A 19,686-nucleotide genomic window follows, 5' to 3' on the forward strand; every position below is an offset into this window, starting at 1 on the left:
TAATGAAACTGAAATATTGTCTTCCAAGATCCTTGGATGTGGAGATTATTAGTTTATTATCTTTTTTATTTATTAAAAGCACTGAACAGAATAGTTGCATCTATGGCATTTGATATAACAAAGAGCATAAGTAGGTCTTGAAACACTGGAAGTCTCTCATTTAAAGTCTGATGGAAATATGTTTTAATTTTAGGCTATTCGTGTCACTCATGAATCCAGTGCCCATGAAGGTCAGACTGAGGTATTCATTTTTTTTTTTAAAGTCTTTATTAATAACTACTTTGAGTTTAATATAATTGACATGAGAACAATAATATATTAAAGATTTACAGTGAAATTGAGATTATTGCTTGGTTTGCAATGTTGTGTCCTGAGTCCAAGATCAGGGCACAAAGTGGCATTGTTGGGGGGTAAACCAAAATTGAAGCTTGAGGGGTTTATTTTTGTTTGGTTTGGGGTTTTGTTGTTGTTATTTGTTTGCACTGGATGTTTTAGCTCTTATGTAACATGGAAGGTCTTTTCAAGCTTAATTTTAGAGTGAAACAGACAGCAATACTATTTTTAATGAAATTTGAGGTTTCGATGTTGCAAATTTGTCGGAAAGACAGTAAGATCCATAGTACATCACACAAATGGAACAAACATTTTATGATACGATCAAGTTCGAAAAGTTTTACTTCAGGAAAAGAAATAGTACAATACTTGTATTTGTGATTTGTATGTTTGTGATTGTGTTATGTGCTATTTGTATACAGTACAGATTCAGATAAAGTCTCACTAATACATATATTTACTGGCATTTATACCCCAACAGATTGTGTGATAGGGAAAGTAACCTAAAAACCAACAAAAAACTTCAAATCAACGTAAACTTGAACATTCAGCATTTTTCTGCTTCAGTTATACTAAGTCTGTCTTCCATCTTTCCTGTTCAGATTTCAGTATCTATTCCACAAAAAAATAAATTAGATTGTTGCTAGCACTGCTTTGACAAAACCCTTCTATGTTGGACTGTGACTCCAGCAACTCATCCATTCTCTCTTTCTGTAGTACAGTAGGTGAGGTTTTCTTTCTCTTGTGCAGTGTCTTGTAGACAACGCAGGAGAAAGCAAAGCAGTTCTTTCTGCTCCCCCTTACCTTGTTGGGAAATGAAAATTAAGAGAATTGTTTTAACTATTTCTGTTTAGATACTCAACTTCCTTTGTGGTATTTTCTTTTAAAAACCACACTACTCTTGCTTCTTATCTCTTCCTCTTAATTAATTAAGGTTTAATATTTCAAGAAGAATCATCAGAAAAAAAATTGTCTTTCTTTTCCTATTCTAAATGAGAGACTCAAATCTGGTCTGTTTTTTTTTATAAATTAATCTTTTCTACGTATTCTTTGCAAACTCAGTATGAGAGATTATTCCAACAAATTGATGAAGACAGAATCTTTTCTGAGATCCTTGTGAAAGAGAAACTTCTTTAGTTGTTTTCATGTACTGTGACATTCATCCAGGAAACGCTCTGCCTGTCCAATCTTCTGGCAGATATTATGGAATGCTTGTGAAAGAAAATGCAAAGGTGCTGTGTTTCTGAGAGTCTTTGTGAAGGTTCAGGTAACATCTTAAGTGATGATGGAATCTCCTAATAAGGAACAGTTAACTTCTTGAACTGCCACTAAATAATTTGTTTCCTGATCAAGATAACCACAATACAGAAGATTAGTAGTTATGTGGAAAGATGAAGACTTTTTTAATAATAGAAATTTACAAGATTTTTCTTAGCAATCATGTCTAAACACAAATATTGAATAGGTAGTTCCCTTACCAAGTATTTATTATTATGTTTTGTATAACTGTATCTGGAAATAGTTGATTATGGATATTCCTTAGACTGGTAAAGTAGGTTTTTCCTGTCTTTTTGTTTTCAAAGTTGAAATAGTACAAAGGCTGGATACATTTCCTAGGACCATTTTTTCGGAATAGTTCTGGTCCATCAACCAAGGAGGGAAGAAATAAACAAGCCGTCTTACTGCAATATCTAAATTGCCTGGAAATCGTGACCTAGCTATGGTACTTAAATGGGCAGCAAGGCCTCCCCTGTCATCTGTACTTCAGGAATCATTTTTCTTTAAAGTACTATTCTTTTTAAACAAAACAAAATATGAAACATGAATACGCTGAGAATTATAGTTAAGAGTTGGAATGAGTTCATCTCTTAGTCTTTTCCCTTCCACTGGTACATTTTAAATGTCACTGTATAGCTCTTCACGTAGTGGTTGAAGGGACTGATGAACAGCATGACCTTGAAGACGATGAAGTTCCCATATACAGGTCATACATACAAGGTTGTTGACCTGTCCTGTGGGGTAAGTTGGTGATTTCTTGCACCTTTAGATCAAGAAAGAAGAGAATCCCATTCCTCCTGCATTTTGCACCAAGATCTTTCCTTTGAGTAAGGTGGCTTATTTAGTTGCTTAATGATAATAAGTGCTGTAGCTTTGTGACCAGGAAGTTCTTTCTAGGTCTTCTACAGATTTAAAGATTATGAAAACATGCAAGCCTGCTTTTTTTTTAGGATGATTAACTTGGCTTGCTTGCTTTGTAAGGATGAAGCCTGATCTGTGGGTAATTCTGTCCCTTAGATAGGTATTGCATTCTACTGTCCACTCAGATTCTTCTGAAAGTGTTCCTGAGGCTTAACTGTATTAGACAGAGTGACTTCCAAAAGTGAGATGTATGGCTGATTTGGTTAGGAAGCTTTGCAACTGCTTTCAAGATTCTATTATTTCCTTCCACCATGCAAAATGCAACATAACACCATTGAGATAAAAGTAAAATTTTTGAAGGTTTAAAAATAACAGAGACTACAGACGTGTTCTCTTCTGATAATACTGTTTAATTGGGATTTTTTACTGGGTTCTGAAGTCTCAGATATTTGACGATTCAGCCTTTAATGCTTCTATGTAAAGCCTTTATTTGTTGATTGCTCCTGACAAGTCTTGCTAAGTCTTCACAAGCTTTTTTTTATCATCTCAATGACTACTTAGTTTTTACAATATGTTGGTGGGTTTTCTGCTTTTGTTTCTGTTTTGTGTATGTGAGTGTTTCAAACCTCAAAATAAAGCAAGTCTAGCTAGAAATAAAAATTAGAAGTAATAGAATACAGCAGTGTCTTTCTAGTACCTGTGTATTCACTTGTCTGGTGAGTAGGATTTTTTTCTCTTTTAGGGTAATCTGTAAGGAGATTCTTTTTCCTAAATTTCATATGTTTTGAAGAAGAGTTTTATCTGGGGAAAAAAAAAACATTTGGCAAGATATTACTTGTATAACTTCAATCTTAGTGGACCTCTAGATTCCAGTTTGTAATTGCTGGAAGAGAAGAGTTATGATGATCAGTTTGTTTCTGGGATGTATCATTACTGTGTGATCTATTTGGATGAAGTATTAAGATGAATTGCTAAGCAACTGGATTGAAAGTGAAAGCTATAAAATGTTCTGCCTTGATGGGTGATTTAACAGGCTTCCCAGGTTTGATATCTATGATTAATTTGTCTACAAAAGAAAAAAAAAGCTGTGTTTCTATCCATTTTGTGTAACTTTCAGTGTTGTACTTAAAACATTTACAGGCCATCTACAGACTGAATTAGAACTGGGTATACTCTGGGAAGGTTTTTTGTATTATGTCAGTTTTTTAATGAAGTTTACTGAATTTTTATTAAACTACTTAAATATTTTCTTAAAAACAGAGATTTTTTTTTTTCCTTTCAAGGAAATTAAACTTTAGGAACTGTTTTTGCTAGTTCATTTCAAGTTTGCAAATTAAAAGGATTGTAAATTTGGACTTACCCTTCAGGTCAGGTTTTGAACCAGGTGCTGTGGCTCCATGTCTCACTTTGTTGCAGTAATGCAAATAAATAGGTAAAGCAGTCTTATGGATGCTTCTATGAGTAAAACATGTAGGTCTGTTTAAAATTACTTTGGTAGCCAGCAGTAAGGTCTGGGAATGGTTCCACAGGAAAGTGTCATGTTGGCTTCAAGGTCCAGCTCACTCTTTTCTATATGATAGCTCCTGAAAGGCAGGTATTACTGAGACAAGAGCGTGTGCCAGCTACTCAAGATCCTCTTTATTCTTCCTTGAGGCTTCTGCTGAGCACATACTTCTGTTTATAATATCTAGGATGCCTGAAGATGTGAAAAATAGAACCTGTTTCTTTGGAGAACTGCACATATACTTTTAAGCTGATCCTTATATTATTGCTTCATGCTGAGCAGTGTTTGAGTTTTCCCATTTTGTTTTAGTTTTTTTTTTCTTCTTGTTCTTCCTGTGCCTCCTTCAGTGGTTCATGAGCTGCTGAAACCCTGTACTACCACATAGCATAGCATTTCTGATACCCTCTTAAAAAAAACCAAAACCACACCCCCTTTGAAAAACCACAACCCTTCAAAAATATTAAAATGTCGTACAGTTTGTGGATCTGCGTTAGCCATCTAATCAACACTGATCAGTAATGACTACATTATTTGAGGGAGGAAAACTAGCAATCTATGGAACTGATCAATTTTAGGTTCATATCTTTTTTTTTTGTATTATTATCTTGGCTTCCTTTCAGAACTATTTTCACATAAGAGATCAGAAGATCCAAGGGTAAAATTTTTTGAAAATGGGAAAGCATGTTATTACATGAGAGTGACATCCCAGTCTAGAGTCTTGAAGAGCAAATGGCCATTTGGATTTGGGGAAGAAACTTGTTTTGTATTCCACCTACTCGTTTACATTAATAATACAAAGTTATAGTATAGTTTCCTGTGAGAGCATAGGAAAGGAGGAAAATGCAAATTGTTTAGCTCAGATAAACAACGATATGCTATGATTGCTTGAGGGAAGTTATTTCAAGTAGAAAATATTATCTGTACTGATTCTTGAAATAAAGGACCTTTTTAATATGTGAGTAGAAGATACTTTTGTTTTGCTATCTTTCTGGCATCTATATCCACTACTTTTGCAGCTGTGCTTCATTACAGCTTAATCCTACAGTAAGGAAAATGGCAAACTCTGTCACATAAAGTTCATTTTAAAAGATAAATTGGCTTTTAGTCAAGGAATTAGATCTGGAGAATAATTTGTGTTCGGTTTCTGCATTTCTAAAGGCTTTGACATGCTTAACTCTTGTTCAAGTGCTATTTTGGTAATAGTATCTGAAGTTTTAGCCAGCTGCATGTATCTGTGCCTGTTGAAATGGTTCTGGATTGTCAGATTGCCTACAGTATCTTCTGTATTCCATGAGCTTCCCAAACAGTTTCCTGAAGGAGTTCATACTGTAGCCTTGTTGGAGCTAGTGCTGGCACAGAGATGTTACACCTGGGAGGAGAGGAGAAAGTTTTGACAGACTGGGCTTACATCAGCTTTTGCTTCTGTGGACAGAAAATACTCAAATAGTTGTGGTGTTAAGTAACTGGCAGGCTGTTTGTGCAACATCAAGGTATCACTAACTGCTGACAAATGGCTTTCCATATCACTTTTTGTTGTGAAGGTGAATTTTTTATTATGTTGTGTGACAGAGTGAATTTTTTATTATGTTGTGTGGTACTTGCAGCATATGGAACCGCTTTTGTGTTTGAGGTTGAAGTTTTTGGGACAGAGGAGTTTTAGCACAGTTTATGCATTACTGCATAGCAGAATGTGATTTGTTGTCTTCGGGAAGTTTACTTGTTTTAGTGTTGTTAGAGCATGGCTCAAAATAATGTTTCAGTCAAGTGAATGAACACAACAGCATGGCCACTTGAAATAGCTGTGCTGGATATTGGTTAGGGAATAATAAGAGCTTTTGATTTTTAGGAGAAAATTAGGAGCTCTTACATTTGTGTATTTTCTCTCTTCTTCCTCAGAGGCTGTTAACAGCCTGTGTCCAGCTAAATGAAGTTTAACCTACAGTGTTTCAGTCATTAGTTGCTGTGGAAGAGAGAAGAAAACAGAACTGCAGTATAAAATATATCAACTATTAAGGGGGGGGAGGTACAGAAAATACTGGCTTTGGTTCTGTAAATCCTCCTGTTTGATAGTTTTGTTTTTGCTATTTTAGTACATTTTTATACATCTATTTACCAGCTGAAAACTTTGGTTACTGGAACTATATGTTGAGCTAAATGAGGCTCAGACCTGAATGGACTGAGATGCTGCATCTGTGCTGCTGCTTCAAATAGAAACAACATTCTTGCACCTCATTAGACCTTTATCAAAAATATTGATGGTAGAAAAATCAGCCTTTGAAAATCAAAACTGGTTTTGACAGAGAGTCAAAAGTCACAAATTAGAAGTCTCAGATATCCACAAAATACTGAAATACTCGCACACATCAGTATGTTTACTTATATACTTTTTGTTCACAAATATGATCAGGAGTATTTCTAACGTGCATTGAAGTTGACAGCTACTAAAACCACTACCATAGCTTGATTTCTTCCTTAACTCAAAACATAACTGCAAACTGTAGTCTGTAAACTTGTTTAGTGTGCCTTGAGAACCATAATCTTGCTTGGAATGCACTAAGACTTTGATCACAGTAACAGTCGTTAACATTGGCAAGAACTAAGTAGAGTCAATGCACTCTGTGCCCAACTGCTATAAAACTTGAACTTTCAAAGATCTCTGGTTCCCTGGGGCATATACAATTTATTGTTAGAGAAGAGACATAAAGAGCTTCCCTTTTGCTCCTGCCAAGAGAGCAGGATTATGTAGTGAGATTTTTGTCTTAAATCACCCATATTCCTCAATGTTTCTTCTAAATAATCCATAGTGTTCAAAGGAAACATTTGCATCTTGGGAGAATATAAAATCAATTATATAACTGTTTCTTAGATGATTTTTGTTGAGCTTAGCATTACAGAACAAGCATGTAATCTTTCCTGTAAAGGTGATGAAGTTGCCTAAAAATGTTAGCTATGGCTTTTTCTCTTTTACAGTCTACACAGTAGAAGTATAAAAATGAGCTTTCTAGAATAATGTGAAGTGTTTTGGAAATTGTACTTGATTGGCCTGTGACTCATGGCATTGCCATGTTATCTAACGTGTCAGTGTTTGAGACATGCATTAATCTGATTTCTGTACTGAGCAAATAACTAATAAGGTATTAATGCAGTATTGCTCTGAATTGTTATTCTGCATCTTACGCTTAATTGTTACATCTGTATGAAGGAATTCTGATTTCTAGGATGAAACAAAACTATAGAGGATATTCGCACCCATAAAGCAACCCGTGAATTTAAATAACAAGTTTATAAGAAATAAACAACAAGTGAAAGTACCAAAATGTTTCTACAGTTTTGCATCTCCAACATCTCTACCAATCAGTTGCCATAAGTTTGGTTTTGTTTTTCTTTTTTTTGCATCTCTCCAATCCATAATGCTTCCTGTGCTGTTCTTGCACTGTCTGTGAGACAGCAAGCAGCAGGTTATGGCCATGTGTGATAGCCAGTGATGGTTGAGTTCACATTCAGCCTCTTTCCCTCAGTCAAAAGAGAAACTGGTTTGGCTCTCTCTCTTTTTTTTTTTTTTTTTTTTTGATTTGTCCAACAACTAATTTGGGGGGATAAAATTAGAAGAATTTACATTTCTTAAGATTTGCAACATTTTGCCAATATGGCTGAAGCTAGAAAGAGAATTGATAATGCATCAACTAACTTTGCTCAAGGCAGTACTCTAAAATTGTAGTATTCGATGTGCAAAAATGCTGTTCAATTTATTTAAGGCAAAAAATCCTGTGGGGAAAAGCTATTTGAAAAAAAATCTAGTTAATTTAGCTTTTGCAGAATTTCCTAATTTGAAATTTTTTTTTTTTGTAATTCCACTAATTTTTGATCACAGAAGTCACCATTGTGATAATCTAGCTTGACTTTTGCCTGACATAGGCCATAGAATTTAAATTTAGGTCTTTAGGGAGAGATAAATTAATCACTTATTTTGGAAAGATTTTTTTGGGGTGCTCTGTTCTCACCATTTTTCTTGTCTTTATCCATATGTCTAGCAAAGTAATACTCTTGGGATATTGTCCATTCTTAATCATGGATTAAGCTGACATGGAGAATACTGTAAATATTTTTACCAGCTGCAGAAGGAGTAATTTTACTTACTGGTGCGGATGTTGATCACCTGACACATGTAGCCCAATTTGGTTTAAAAACTGTAGTTTCTGCTTAAATACATGTTGATGCTGATAAACTGTAGTGCTGACAAAACAAGTAGGTTTCTGAGGACTGGAGTTTATGAATCTTAACTCCCTAAGAATTTGCATGTTGTCCAGGCTTTTGTGGCATGTAAGGAAGTCCTAGTTAGGAACAAGGTTTTTCTTGCAGTTGAAATGCTCGTAATGCCTCTAGTTCATGAGAATTCTGTGGTCTATTGTTGGAGATAAGCTCATGAAGCATCTTCTGCCTCTGTGAAATTCTTCCTTTGTCAGGCTCCTCTGTCTGGCTGCTGATCTTGTTGTAAGAACTTGAAGAAGCTTAATGTCTCTCAAGATTTCACCACCACAACAGGCTTGAAATGCTGTTAAAAGATTTAAAATACTTGAAAACAAAGAGGTATTTGCAGACAGAGTGATATATAGATTTTAATTTGTATATTAAAAAACCCACTAAGGATAATGACTCCTAAGGAAGAAAAACACTTAATTTGAACTCTAATACAGACCCTTTAAAACACTGTGTTTCACTCAATAATGAGCAATTATTTAAGCAAACCAAAAAAAAATCTTCAAAAGGTGGTGGGGAAAAATTGTAGATATTAAGTACCCCCTCTCTGAATACAATCTTAAAGCTGTAGTAACCATTATATTGCCCATTTGACTGGAATAGTTGCACTTTTTATTGTTGCTTCAGCCTTCCCCATCTCTGCTCCAGGGTTTAGTGTATGGGAACTGTATAACAGTTCATTGGGAGGAGTTACTGCAGGCTTATGGAACAGTGCAACGGAGCAGATGCAGAACGTGTCAGGGCCTCTGATCCCAGGTTTGTGCCCATGAAACAATGACCAGGACTGAAAGTACTGTACCTCCTTCTGTTTCCCAAGTTTCCAGTGATGCTGGTATGCAATTAAAGCTAATTTGATCTCTGTCCTAGTGCAAGTGGCATTTCTTTCTACACAGTGACACAACCTCAAAACAGAGGAAAGAAGAAAGCCTCAGTCCAGTATAGTTTGTCAGCTGATAGGCAGGGAAGCTTCCTAAGAGGAAGGTGGCATGGACTTGAACTTCCCCCTGAGAGGATGCCCTGAACTTGAGCTTCCAGATAGATGAATTTTTGTAGCCACTAGCAAGTTAATCAGTAATACATATTTCTTCTTAGAAAGAAATGATCATGCAATACCAGATGCTGGCTTGTCCTGTCAGATCTTAGATATGGACTGAGATACTTTGCTGGATTGGGTTCCCCAAGCAAGATGAGCACACAGATCCCTGTTTCTAAAACCTGACAGATCTGGATGTGAGCCAAGTTGTGAGCTTTTCAGCACTGTTAAACTTCTGCACTATTAGGTATGTGCAAAAGCACAGCTCTCAGTGCCTGACAAACTTTATATGTGATTCCTTTCAGATTTAAGTGGCTCTAGCATTTAATAATTGGTTATATATAGGAATGAGTTTTGGATTGGGGCAGATGGTAATTGCGTGAACATTTTTTTGGACCTACTCCATGAAGCTTTTAACTTCTTTATAATGTGTTGTTTGCATTACAAACAATAAACTTAATGTACTTACTGGTTTATATGACAGTAACATTCAATTCTATTTCAGGACTTTTGTTTTACCACTTCAGATATATGACCTGTTGTAATTTTCAGCACAGGAATATGTTTCTGTGATCTTTTCATCGTGTGAAGTTAGACTGATTCTCTCTTCTCTGCAGTTTCTAACTGTTAATAAGTCTTGTTTGAATAGAGTCTCAAGTTATGATTTGTCTTTCATATTTTAAATTGTAAATGTATCCTTTATTTGAAGATGTATATTTAACATTAATTTCATAGTAATACTGACATGTAATTCTAATTTAATTTTTTTAAATATTCAGTTGAATATTAAAATATAAAATTCAGTTAACATAGTGTAATTTGTGCTTATTATTAAAAGCAGTGCATAGAATTTTCTGGCTATTGCTGTCTTGTTAATTAACCATAGTCCAGTATTAACTCTGCATTTCCAGAATTCCTATATACCATTTCTGAAAATTTTACTCTTAGAAATGCAAAAGTATATTTTAAATGGAGAGGAAATTTCTCTTTTTCTTAGTTGATCTCACTAGAGGACTCACTAGTACAGGAAGTAAAGGACAAAAAGATTCAATGAATGGAATTTAAAATTAGGAGAAATACTGACTAGAAATATTAAAATATTAGTTGCCCTGAACTTCATTCTATGCTATAAATTCAGTTTTGAAAACCAGTAGTCTTTTTTGGTCTCGTTACATTCAAGCAAGGGGCATTTTTAATATATTCACATTACTTTAGCAATATTGGCCAGAAAATAAATAAGTACCGTCAATAAGAATGGTAAAATTGTAGAATTGTGGTAGAAGTGGTAACAAAAGTTTAAAAAAAAGAGTTTATACAAAAGTCTTTCAATATTCTTGTCATCCCTGTACTTTTAAACAAATTTGAAAATTGCTATGGGTCAAAGACTTATAAATGGTTTTATAGTAATTACATAGGAGTGCTAAAAGTTAGAATATTTTTTGGAGCAAAAGTTTACAATTAACAGCTTCCATTCAATGGAATGTATCAAAGCCAGAGTAAGTTCATACTCTTAGCAGGGTTTTTTGGTTTCATTTTAATTCTTTCTCAGTAAACAGGTACTATACTGCAGATTCTTGGAAGACTTAACAATCTTGTCTGTTTGTAAGCTGTCAGCAACTTAGAAAATTGTAAAATATACTGTGGTGTCTTGCCTTTTATCATGAACTGTCTAGTCAGCAAAGCTCTTAAATTTCTGCCCCACAGCAGGTTCTAATCTTACAGGTCACTCCCTCCATAGGGAGGTCTGTGGGCTGTGAGGACTTTTAGAAGCAGTGTTTTATGAGTAATCTTTCAGAATTTCCTTAGGCAAGCTGAGAATAAATTGTTTTTAAAGCCATATGATATGCAATCTAAATGTAAAATGTCTCATTTTACATCAGTTCTTCAAGAAAGAACATGGAAAAAAAAATCAGTGGTAGAGATAAATTGTAATAACCATTAAACTCTTGTAAGCTTCTCTTGTAGAAGAAGTTTCAAAGTACTGTCATTGCTAAATTCCTCTTGATTCATGTAACTGCATTTTTGGCTTGGAAGTTTTCTGGTTTTGTCTTCTTTTATGAGGAGCTGCTGATATGTAGAGGTGGATCAGAATGCTTAAAATTTAAAAAAAACAACTGTGACAAACCTGTGGAAAACTATGTTCTCTGGACAGGTTATGACACTTGGTAACACTCCATGTTTATCTTTGAGCTCTACAGTTTCTACTGTACTTGATACTTGCTCTTTATGAGGAATTCCTAACCCTATCTTCGTTCTTTAAGGTCAGCAATGTGGGAGCAGAAAGAACCAGTTCATTGTCCCATTCTTGATAGAAAAAAGAAAAAAACCAAACAAACAACAAAAACCTAAAATTATTTGCTTTAAAAATAATAAATAATACAAAGAAAGTAAATAGTTTTGACTGGCACTTCTGCATTGATTAATGAGTGAACATACTTACTTTTTTGGAGAAACTGTCTTAATGCTCTGTTTTCACAGCCCCTACTAGAGTCATTCCATTGAATGCGTAATTTGAGATACACCTTAAGAGCTGCAGTTTCTGTGCTGCCTGCATAACTTCAATGGATGTGCAAGCAGCTGGCAGGTCTCAGTGCAGAAAAGTCAGGTATCACCAATGAGTACGTTTGCAGGTGGGTCTCTGCAGGGATTGGTGCCAACATGTGTACTGTACATCTGTGCTGTTAAACAGTGTGGAAGACAATAACGGGCTGACCTAATTGCAGCCTTCCAAGTACCTGAAGGGAGCCTACAGGAAAGCTGGGGAGAGATTATTTGCAAGAGATGTAGTGACAGGACAAGAGGGAATGGCTTCAAGATGAAAGACAGTAGGTTTAGGAAGCAATTCTTTACTGTCAGGGTGATGAGGCACTGGAATAGGTTGCCCAGAGAAGTTTGTGTATGACTCGTCCCTGGAAGTGTTCAAGGCTAGGTTGGATGAGCAAACCTGGTCTAGTGAAAGGTGTCCCTGACCACGGCAGGGGAGTTGGAACTAGATGATCTTTAAGGTCCTTTCCAACCTAAACCATCTAGCATTCTATGATTAAAATACACCCAAAAACCTACAGGCAGTGTAAAAAGATCAAGATATAGTAGAGCACCAGACATCAAAGCAGGACAATCTGTACTGCCTAGCTTCAAATAAAGGAGTATTCTTCTGAGGCCAAACAAAAGCTGTGTAATTAACACAAAAGATAAACTTTATTTCTTGACAGACGGTGAGGGGTTCTCGGAAAGGCTAAAGATGACATAGGGAAAGTAATAGTGGATGATGATGTGGATGAACTAATGTAATCCATTTTTCCATGTTTACGTGATCACTAAGAAGGACTAGAAAGGTTGCCTTTGCATTTAGCGCAAATGTATTTAGTAAACTGTGTGAATATGTTACTTACTGTCTCTGTAGCTCTAGACAGGATTGATGGAATATTTTATTCTGGTTTTTTTTCAGTAGTAATAAAATTGTTAAGCTTGAATGTTTGTTTTTGTTTTGTGAGTATGTCTGATTCAAACAAAACTTGAACTTGTTTGGTCCTGTGGCCTGTGTGGGACAGAAGATCAAAACTAAATCATCACAATGGTCCTTTCTGGTCTTAATATATTTACTATAACTTTGTCAGTTGGAATTGAGAGTCATTTTTAATACTTCTGTGGTCTTTCTTCTAATAGTAACAATTTGAATGGTTTAACATAGTCCCACTGCTTCCACGGATACTAAAGGGATCCTGAGTGTTAATGGCAGTACTGCCACTGGCCTGCTATTTTAGAAGAATAGGTGAAAAACTTAGGAAGTTGCATACCTCACCACGGTAAGCTTCCCTTTTCCTTTGCTTTCCTTTTATGTTAGACATGGAACAGTAAAGAAACTCTGGGCTCTGTTACAGTAGTTATTTGATTCATTTTAAATCCCAGAGTAGCACAACCTAGTTTTCCCAAATTACCAAAGAGGTGTTGCTCACAGCTTTTGTAGCTGTAGACAAAACTGATTCACTCTCTGTTTTCAACTATTCCTTCCATGAGATGATCCTTAAATCCTTTCCCTCCTCACTTTCCAACAGTCTGTCTCTTGAATGAGTCAGTTAACTTGTGTTCCTATTATGAAGTTCCCTGGGTGTGAATAACCTCTAGCTTATCTGATTATAAACTTGATATTTGGACGATGTCTTTGCTTATTCTCAGTGTTCCTTTGTCTTCTCGTTCAAATTCAACACACTCTTGATTATTATCTGTGTGATTTGAGCAGTTAAAGGACAGTATGCTAAATAGCGGGCATTTTTGCAGTTGCCTTTTTAGGGATGTTACTTGAAGTTTAAGTGGGCTAAGTATGTTCTTTTTTAATCTTTATGTAGTCGTCATCGTCCTCGCTGTCTTCACCACCATCCTCATCGCAGCCTCAGGTTAGCCACAGCAGAACGAAGGCTTCTCCATTGTGTCACTCTGCATCCCTCTCCTGGGCCAAACGTAATCATGTAGGTCCTGCAAAGGCTACCAGTCCGTCAATCCGTCTTCGTCGTTGGCGGCCCTTGATACGCCTTCCATCTGTTGGGCTTCATTCTGTTGTAAGTGTAGTCCATCGTCAGTCTTTTCTTACTCTGACACGACTGGCCTTCTGCTGTGTAACTTCAGTCTTCAAGGCATCATTTTTTGTTGGAGTCTTTTCTCGGTCATTCTTAGGATTTCTTTCTTCCTGTTTTGTTGGGTTTTTTTCCGCTTTTCCCCATGTCGGACAGCAAAAGTACATCATTTCATGCTTTGCTGTCCAAGTATTTTTGATTCAATACACGTGCCAAATCATTTTCAAAGCATAGAGGAAGTTTGCCTTTCATATAGTGGCTTTTTCTTCTTTTTTTTTTTGCCATAGGCTCCACATCCAGCCTCTTCTTTTCACCTCATCTTCACAGCCTTTCATTTGGATGTGCTAAACCAAGGGGCTTCTAATTCTTTTTCACATGATATTAATTCTTCTGTGTTTGAGACCTGGTTAAAGTTTTCTTATCCTAAGCCTAGTCTCCATTTCTTTCATTAAGTCTTGCTTAATGGTCCCTGGGTATTTCAGTAAAGATAAAATGTTTACTGTAATCCCAAGGGGCTGGTTACTTTCTCAGTTGGCATCTGTTTCTCTATCCAGTTTGTAGGCATACATTCTGGTTTAAGATGAAGACATTCTAATCAGAAAAGCTTGTCATCAAATGCTTATACGTTTTTCTTTCTTCACTCGCCGACCACAAATGTACCTTGAAAATCTGGAAAAAAAATTACATGCACAGAATAACCAGTATTTCTAAATGGTCCTATGGCCACCAACGGAAACACTGAACTGAAAGAGTCATTTAGTCATATTTCATCCTGCTTTTAAGGAGTGGTCACACTTTCAGTGCACACATGTATAAAAAAAAAACTTGATATGTAGAAGTAAATGGTCTTAAATGCAAAATTGGAACATTGATTTTGTTTTTATCATTCTTTGATAATGATCACATTCCACCTGTGTTACTAGAAATTCTTCATTGAGGTATATGGATCTTTTACTGAGGTGAAATAACTATTCTGACCATGGTCCAAATAATTTTTCATTCAGATCTGTCTTTCCACAAGTGGGAATCCTTAATGTTTTACTGCTATTAAAAATTAGTGTCAAATGCTTTCATTTCTTTATAGATTTTATATTTTTATCATGATAAATATCTTAAGATGAGACCTTTTCCCAGACTCTCTTCATGCAAATAGTAATTACTATTATTAAGTATCAAGCTCTCTTGTAATATTCAGAAGTAAGGAACATTCTTGATGTTATCATTTGGAGTTAGTTAAATACCTTGGGATTTGAGGAGGTGTGGAGTTAAGCACAAATTTAAGTTCTCCCCAACTCATGCCTCTTCCTCCCCCATTTAATATTTATTTCATTGACATTGACAAACATCTGACATTTTTCTTGGGGATTTTCTTGTTTTGCAAAGCATGGAAAATCCTATGACATATTTCTGTAATTTGAAACTGAATTCATGTATGAATTTGACTTTTATAAGCTTGTTGTTAACAAAAGACTTTTTGAGAAAGACTTGAGCTTGAGTGTGCCTGCCTAGAACAAAAGCATTAATTGACCATGAGTTTTTTTAATGGCCAGTCTTCGCGAGCGAAGATCCGGGGAAGGTCTTTACACCTTCCAGCCTGCGCATGGGTGGTCTAGTGGTAAAGGCGCCGCGCTATCACCGCCGAGACCCAGGTTCGATTCCCAGTCAGGGCCACTCCCGGGCAGGTGGGGCTCGTTAGCCCTTAAAGGCAACCCACCTACGTCCTAAGGACCTCACTGCCACCGTCCAAGCTCGCTTGGCCCCGGCAGATGAACCTTAGGATTAAAGGGTGGGCTCAGTTCCGCGCACACTGTGTCTCACCTAAAAAAAAAATCCAATGCGCAGGCTGGAAGGTGTAAAGACCTTCCCCGGATCTTCGCTCGCGAAGACTGGCCATTATTTATATTTATTATTATTTACCATGAGTTTACTTCAACAGTAAATGGTGACTTATCTAAAGATGGACATCACAGCATAATCTGTAGTGATTATAGCAAAGAACAAGTAGAGAGTTTTAATTACTAAAGAAAATGTCTAAATCAACTCTTCATCCATTAGCAGTGAACATTTGCTTTAAAAATGTTTTTAAAAAATTATAAAGTAAATAGCCTTCAATACAATTGTATTTGGCAAAACAGAAGCTTGCCACTAAAAAGTTTTAAAATATTACTTAACTCCCCTGAGACCCTGTCTTCATTTGACAGATTAAAATTGTAAGGCCTATATGTAAAGATTTATCACTGAATACCACATAGTTTGGTATACTAATCTATGAGAAATATATGTACATTCTAATATTGCTTTTATCAAGAAATCCGTGCTCTTAAAGGGGGAGAGGAGAAAACATGCTGTATATAGTGTTTAAAATAGAGTTGAACTTTCTTGTAGTTCTAAGTACATTTCTACTACTAAAACATTGACAGACAGGCAGTAGATTGTTTCAAAATTTAGAGCGAAAGTCTTGATGCTGGGAGACTCTATTTATGCTCCTTAAATAAAAGCACTTTCCCTACTTGAAAACTTTCCTTGACTTTGGTGGTTGGTTGACCTTGGACACAGGTGCCCACCAAGCTGCTTTATCTACTCCCCTTCTCAGCAGGCCAGGGCAGAGAGAAAATAAGTTGGAAAAAAAATTCATGTCAAGATAAAGTCAGTTTAATAAAGCAAAAGCTTCACATGAAAGCAAAGGACAACAAAAGGTTTATTCTCTACTTCCCATCAGCAGGCAATGTCCAGCCGCTTCCTGGGAAGCAGGGCTTCAGTGTGCATAGTGGTTGGTCAGGAAGACAAATACTGTAGAAACAAATGCCCGCCCCCGTTTTCCTCCTCCTTTCTGTTAGCTTTTATTGCTGAGCAGATGTCAGAGAGCACGGAATATCCCTTTGGTCAGCTGTCCCGGCTATGACCCCTCCCAAGATCTTGCCCACCCCCAGATGGAGTGTTAGAGAGACAGTGCTGATGCTGTGCCAGCACTGCTCAGCAGTACCCAAAGCACTGGTGTGTTACCAACACCTTTCCAGCTACCAGTATAGAGCACAGCACTGTGAGGACCTGCTATGGGGAAAATTAACTCCATCTCAGCCAGACCCAGTATGCCTTCTTAGAGTAGGTCTCCAAGTGAATTAAGAACATACAGTAGGAGGAAAAAAAAATCGAAACTACTGTCCTAAAATGTTCTATACAAATCTGATAGATTGCAGTAGAAGTGGCAAATTTTTAAGCTAATGTAACAACCTGCTTCATTAGTAATGTTGACTTTTCCTCACTCCTTGCAATTTTCTCTCGTTCTTCCAGCTTATCTGTTCTTTTAGTGTCTTTGCTTGCCTTTCATTTTGCTGCCTTTTATATGTCAAGGTAATTTCCTAATTCTGTGAATCTTTTCTACAGTTTTAAAATTTGAAAACATGCTTGTTGTTTTTTCCCATTTACTTTCTAAATCAGACTGAAATTTCTGTTCTTTAAAGAAAAAAAAACAGGAAATACCTATTTAGAGCAGCATACTGCTGAATACTTCCTCTTTCTTATGAATCTAAAATGTGTTTGCATAAGTATTCTGTATCCAGATACTCTGATCCTTCATAGAACTCATCTATGACTTTCACCTTCTTGCTTGATGTCCTCCCATTCAAAATCAGATGCTACTAGTCCAGTAGCTTGGAATCGTACCTCACCTGATGCTTGAGTATTCCAGCTGTGGTTGGGGATACAGAGGTAATAAGCTCGAGACAGCTTGTCTACCATGGCAGCAGACCAGAAAAATACTAAGGCAGTGCTTGGCAAGGGAACTTCTTTTCCATTTTTGTGCCAGCACTCAAGACAGTCCCTCAGCAGCTTTTTCACAGAAATTCTTTTTCATTATTCTGGGCAAGGGATACTTTGAGCTGTGCATGTTCATCTGTGAAACTCCAGAGCATTTCAGTACCATAAACTCACTGCAGTATATTGAGCATGAATAGAGGTGTTACTGTTTTGTAAGAATGAGCCAGAAATAATCTTGCTAAAACTTGTGATCATCATTCCAGCGGTCTTTGTTTTAACTGCAATACTTCAACCAAGATTCAAATGCCTTTCACAGTCCTACACAGTATATTTGCCCAAGCATGTTCCATGCTGCAAAATGGAAAATACAGGCGCCTAATCTACCCAATAGCAATTGCATCACTTTTTCCCCTTGACTTCAGAATTTATTGGATCTAAACCATACGTTGTGTAAACTTCATTTTTGGATATGTTTTTCTTTGCCTTCTTGTAACTCCTTGTGAGTGAATTTGTGTATTTAAATTCCCAAGGTTTTTCTTCTCTTAGACTGCTTTTTTCTAGTTACTTTTGTCATGATTTTTCAGTTGGATGTGTCTGAAATTTTTTATTCCTCAAGATTCTGCAAAATTATCTTTTCCTTATCAGTCTTTAGTGCTCTTCTTCCAGAACCCAACAGACTCTTGATGCCATTTTCTTGACTTAACACAAGTGGTTGTTTTTTCCTTTTCCAGTCACTACTTATATTGCAAAGCATTCTACTAAACTGGTTTGTGAGGCTTCTTGCTTTGTGTCTTTCTCTCCAAAGCAAGTGTAAGGAAATAATAAAAAGACAAGATTTAGTTGGAAGAAGTTCCTGAAATCTGTCATGTAACATTGAATCTGCTTTTATAATGTGGTCTTTCATAAATAAATTTTAAGCAGGATGTGGTGAGGTTTGTTCAGTACATCCCTGAGAGGAAGACAATTTCTTTTTCCCAATTGTGAGTTTGTCCCAGAAATGCAGCTTTAGGGAAAAGAAACCGGTTATACATCAAATTTTATGAACAGTTTTGTTTTAACTTAGCAACATTTGAAGATCAAAGGATTTCAAATGTATGAAAATTGAATATTGTCTTTTAGATTGGGTTAATGGTCAAAGTGCATTAGCAAGATAAACTTGAAGAATTATATTTGATTGGACAGGTTGATATGATTAAACAAACAGCGATGGGGTGTATCATTGAGTTTCTGAAGTTTAGTGCAACAACTGGAAAGAAGACTGCTTTAGTTCATGAGGAGAGTTTCATGCAGCAGTGAAAGGTAAAATTAAAGGAATTTCTCAGTATAAGAAGTAGTAGGAAGGATTATTGTTTATATAGTTAAAACTTCGGAAAGTACCATTGTAATTACCGATTTGAAACTGCTAGTGAAGAACAGAGGAAGGAATGTAGATGTTCTGTTTCAACATCATCTACTAACGAGTATTGACCTGAGACAAGTCAATTAAAATTGACTTCTCACAGCAGTCAGCGATTGTTTATTATTCAATTTGAATGTATAGGTTAGCAGAGAAAGCTCTCAAATCCTCTGAAAAACTAGGACTTGGTCATTTAAGTACTTTTAATGTGGTATTCAAAATTAGAGGGCACGACCGCCTTGGCTGTCGCTTTTGTATGCGAGACTCGGTATTCAGGAAGATATACTCTAATATTTTCATTGAGCATTACCTCAGTTACTTGAATAAAAATTACAGTTGAGATTGTGTTCTTAGAACTATCACTTTGAGCGCTAAACTTTCTGTATTTTTCTTCTTTAAATCAGTTTCAGGTCTTCTAGTCTTTATTTTTCAGGGTGGATTTTCATTTGAAGAAGTAAATTGGAAAAGTGATGTCTACTAACCCATACTACCAACACTTATTTCTTATACTAAGGTTGCAACCATAACACAAGTTTCTGTAAGCTGTCCAAGATGCTGGTATTTGTCCTCTTTCTGTCTTTTCTGGATGGGAAAAAAAAATACACATTTTCTTCACTGTGTGCTACGGCACTTCAGAAGGCTTGAAAAATGAGTTTTGAATCCCACAGGTTAGTTCTGAACCCTGATTAGACAATCA

At 36.2% G+C, this 19,686-nt stretch overlaps 1 protein-coding gene across 1 annotated transcript in view; it reads left to right on the forward strand.

Annotated features, from left to right (window-relative positions):
* UCHL3 (ubiquitin C-terminal hydrolase L3) overlaps positions 1-19,686 on the forward strand; it is a 40,870-nt gene that overhangs the window by 12,771 nt on the left and 8,413 nt on the right. Inside the window, exon 6 of the mRNA XM_050333048.1 lies at positions 194-241. Coding sequence (XP_050189005.1) covers positions 194-241 — 48 coding nt within the window. The remainder of the gene's footprint in view (positions 1-193; positions 242-19,686) is intronic.

The sequence above is a fragment of the Myiozetetes cayanensis genome, unplaced genomic scaffold (genome assembly GCF_022539395.1).
Source record: "Myiozetetes cayanensis isolate MyiCay16 unplaced genomic scaffold, myiCay2020 scf5-8, whole genome shotgun sequence".
Taxonomy (NCBI): Eukaryota; Metazoa; Chordata; class Aves; order Passeriformes; family Tyrannidae; genus Myiozetetes; species Myiozetetes cayanensis.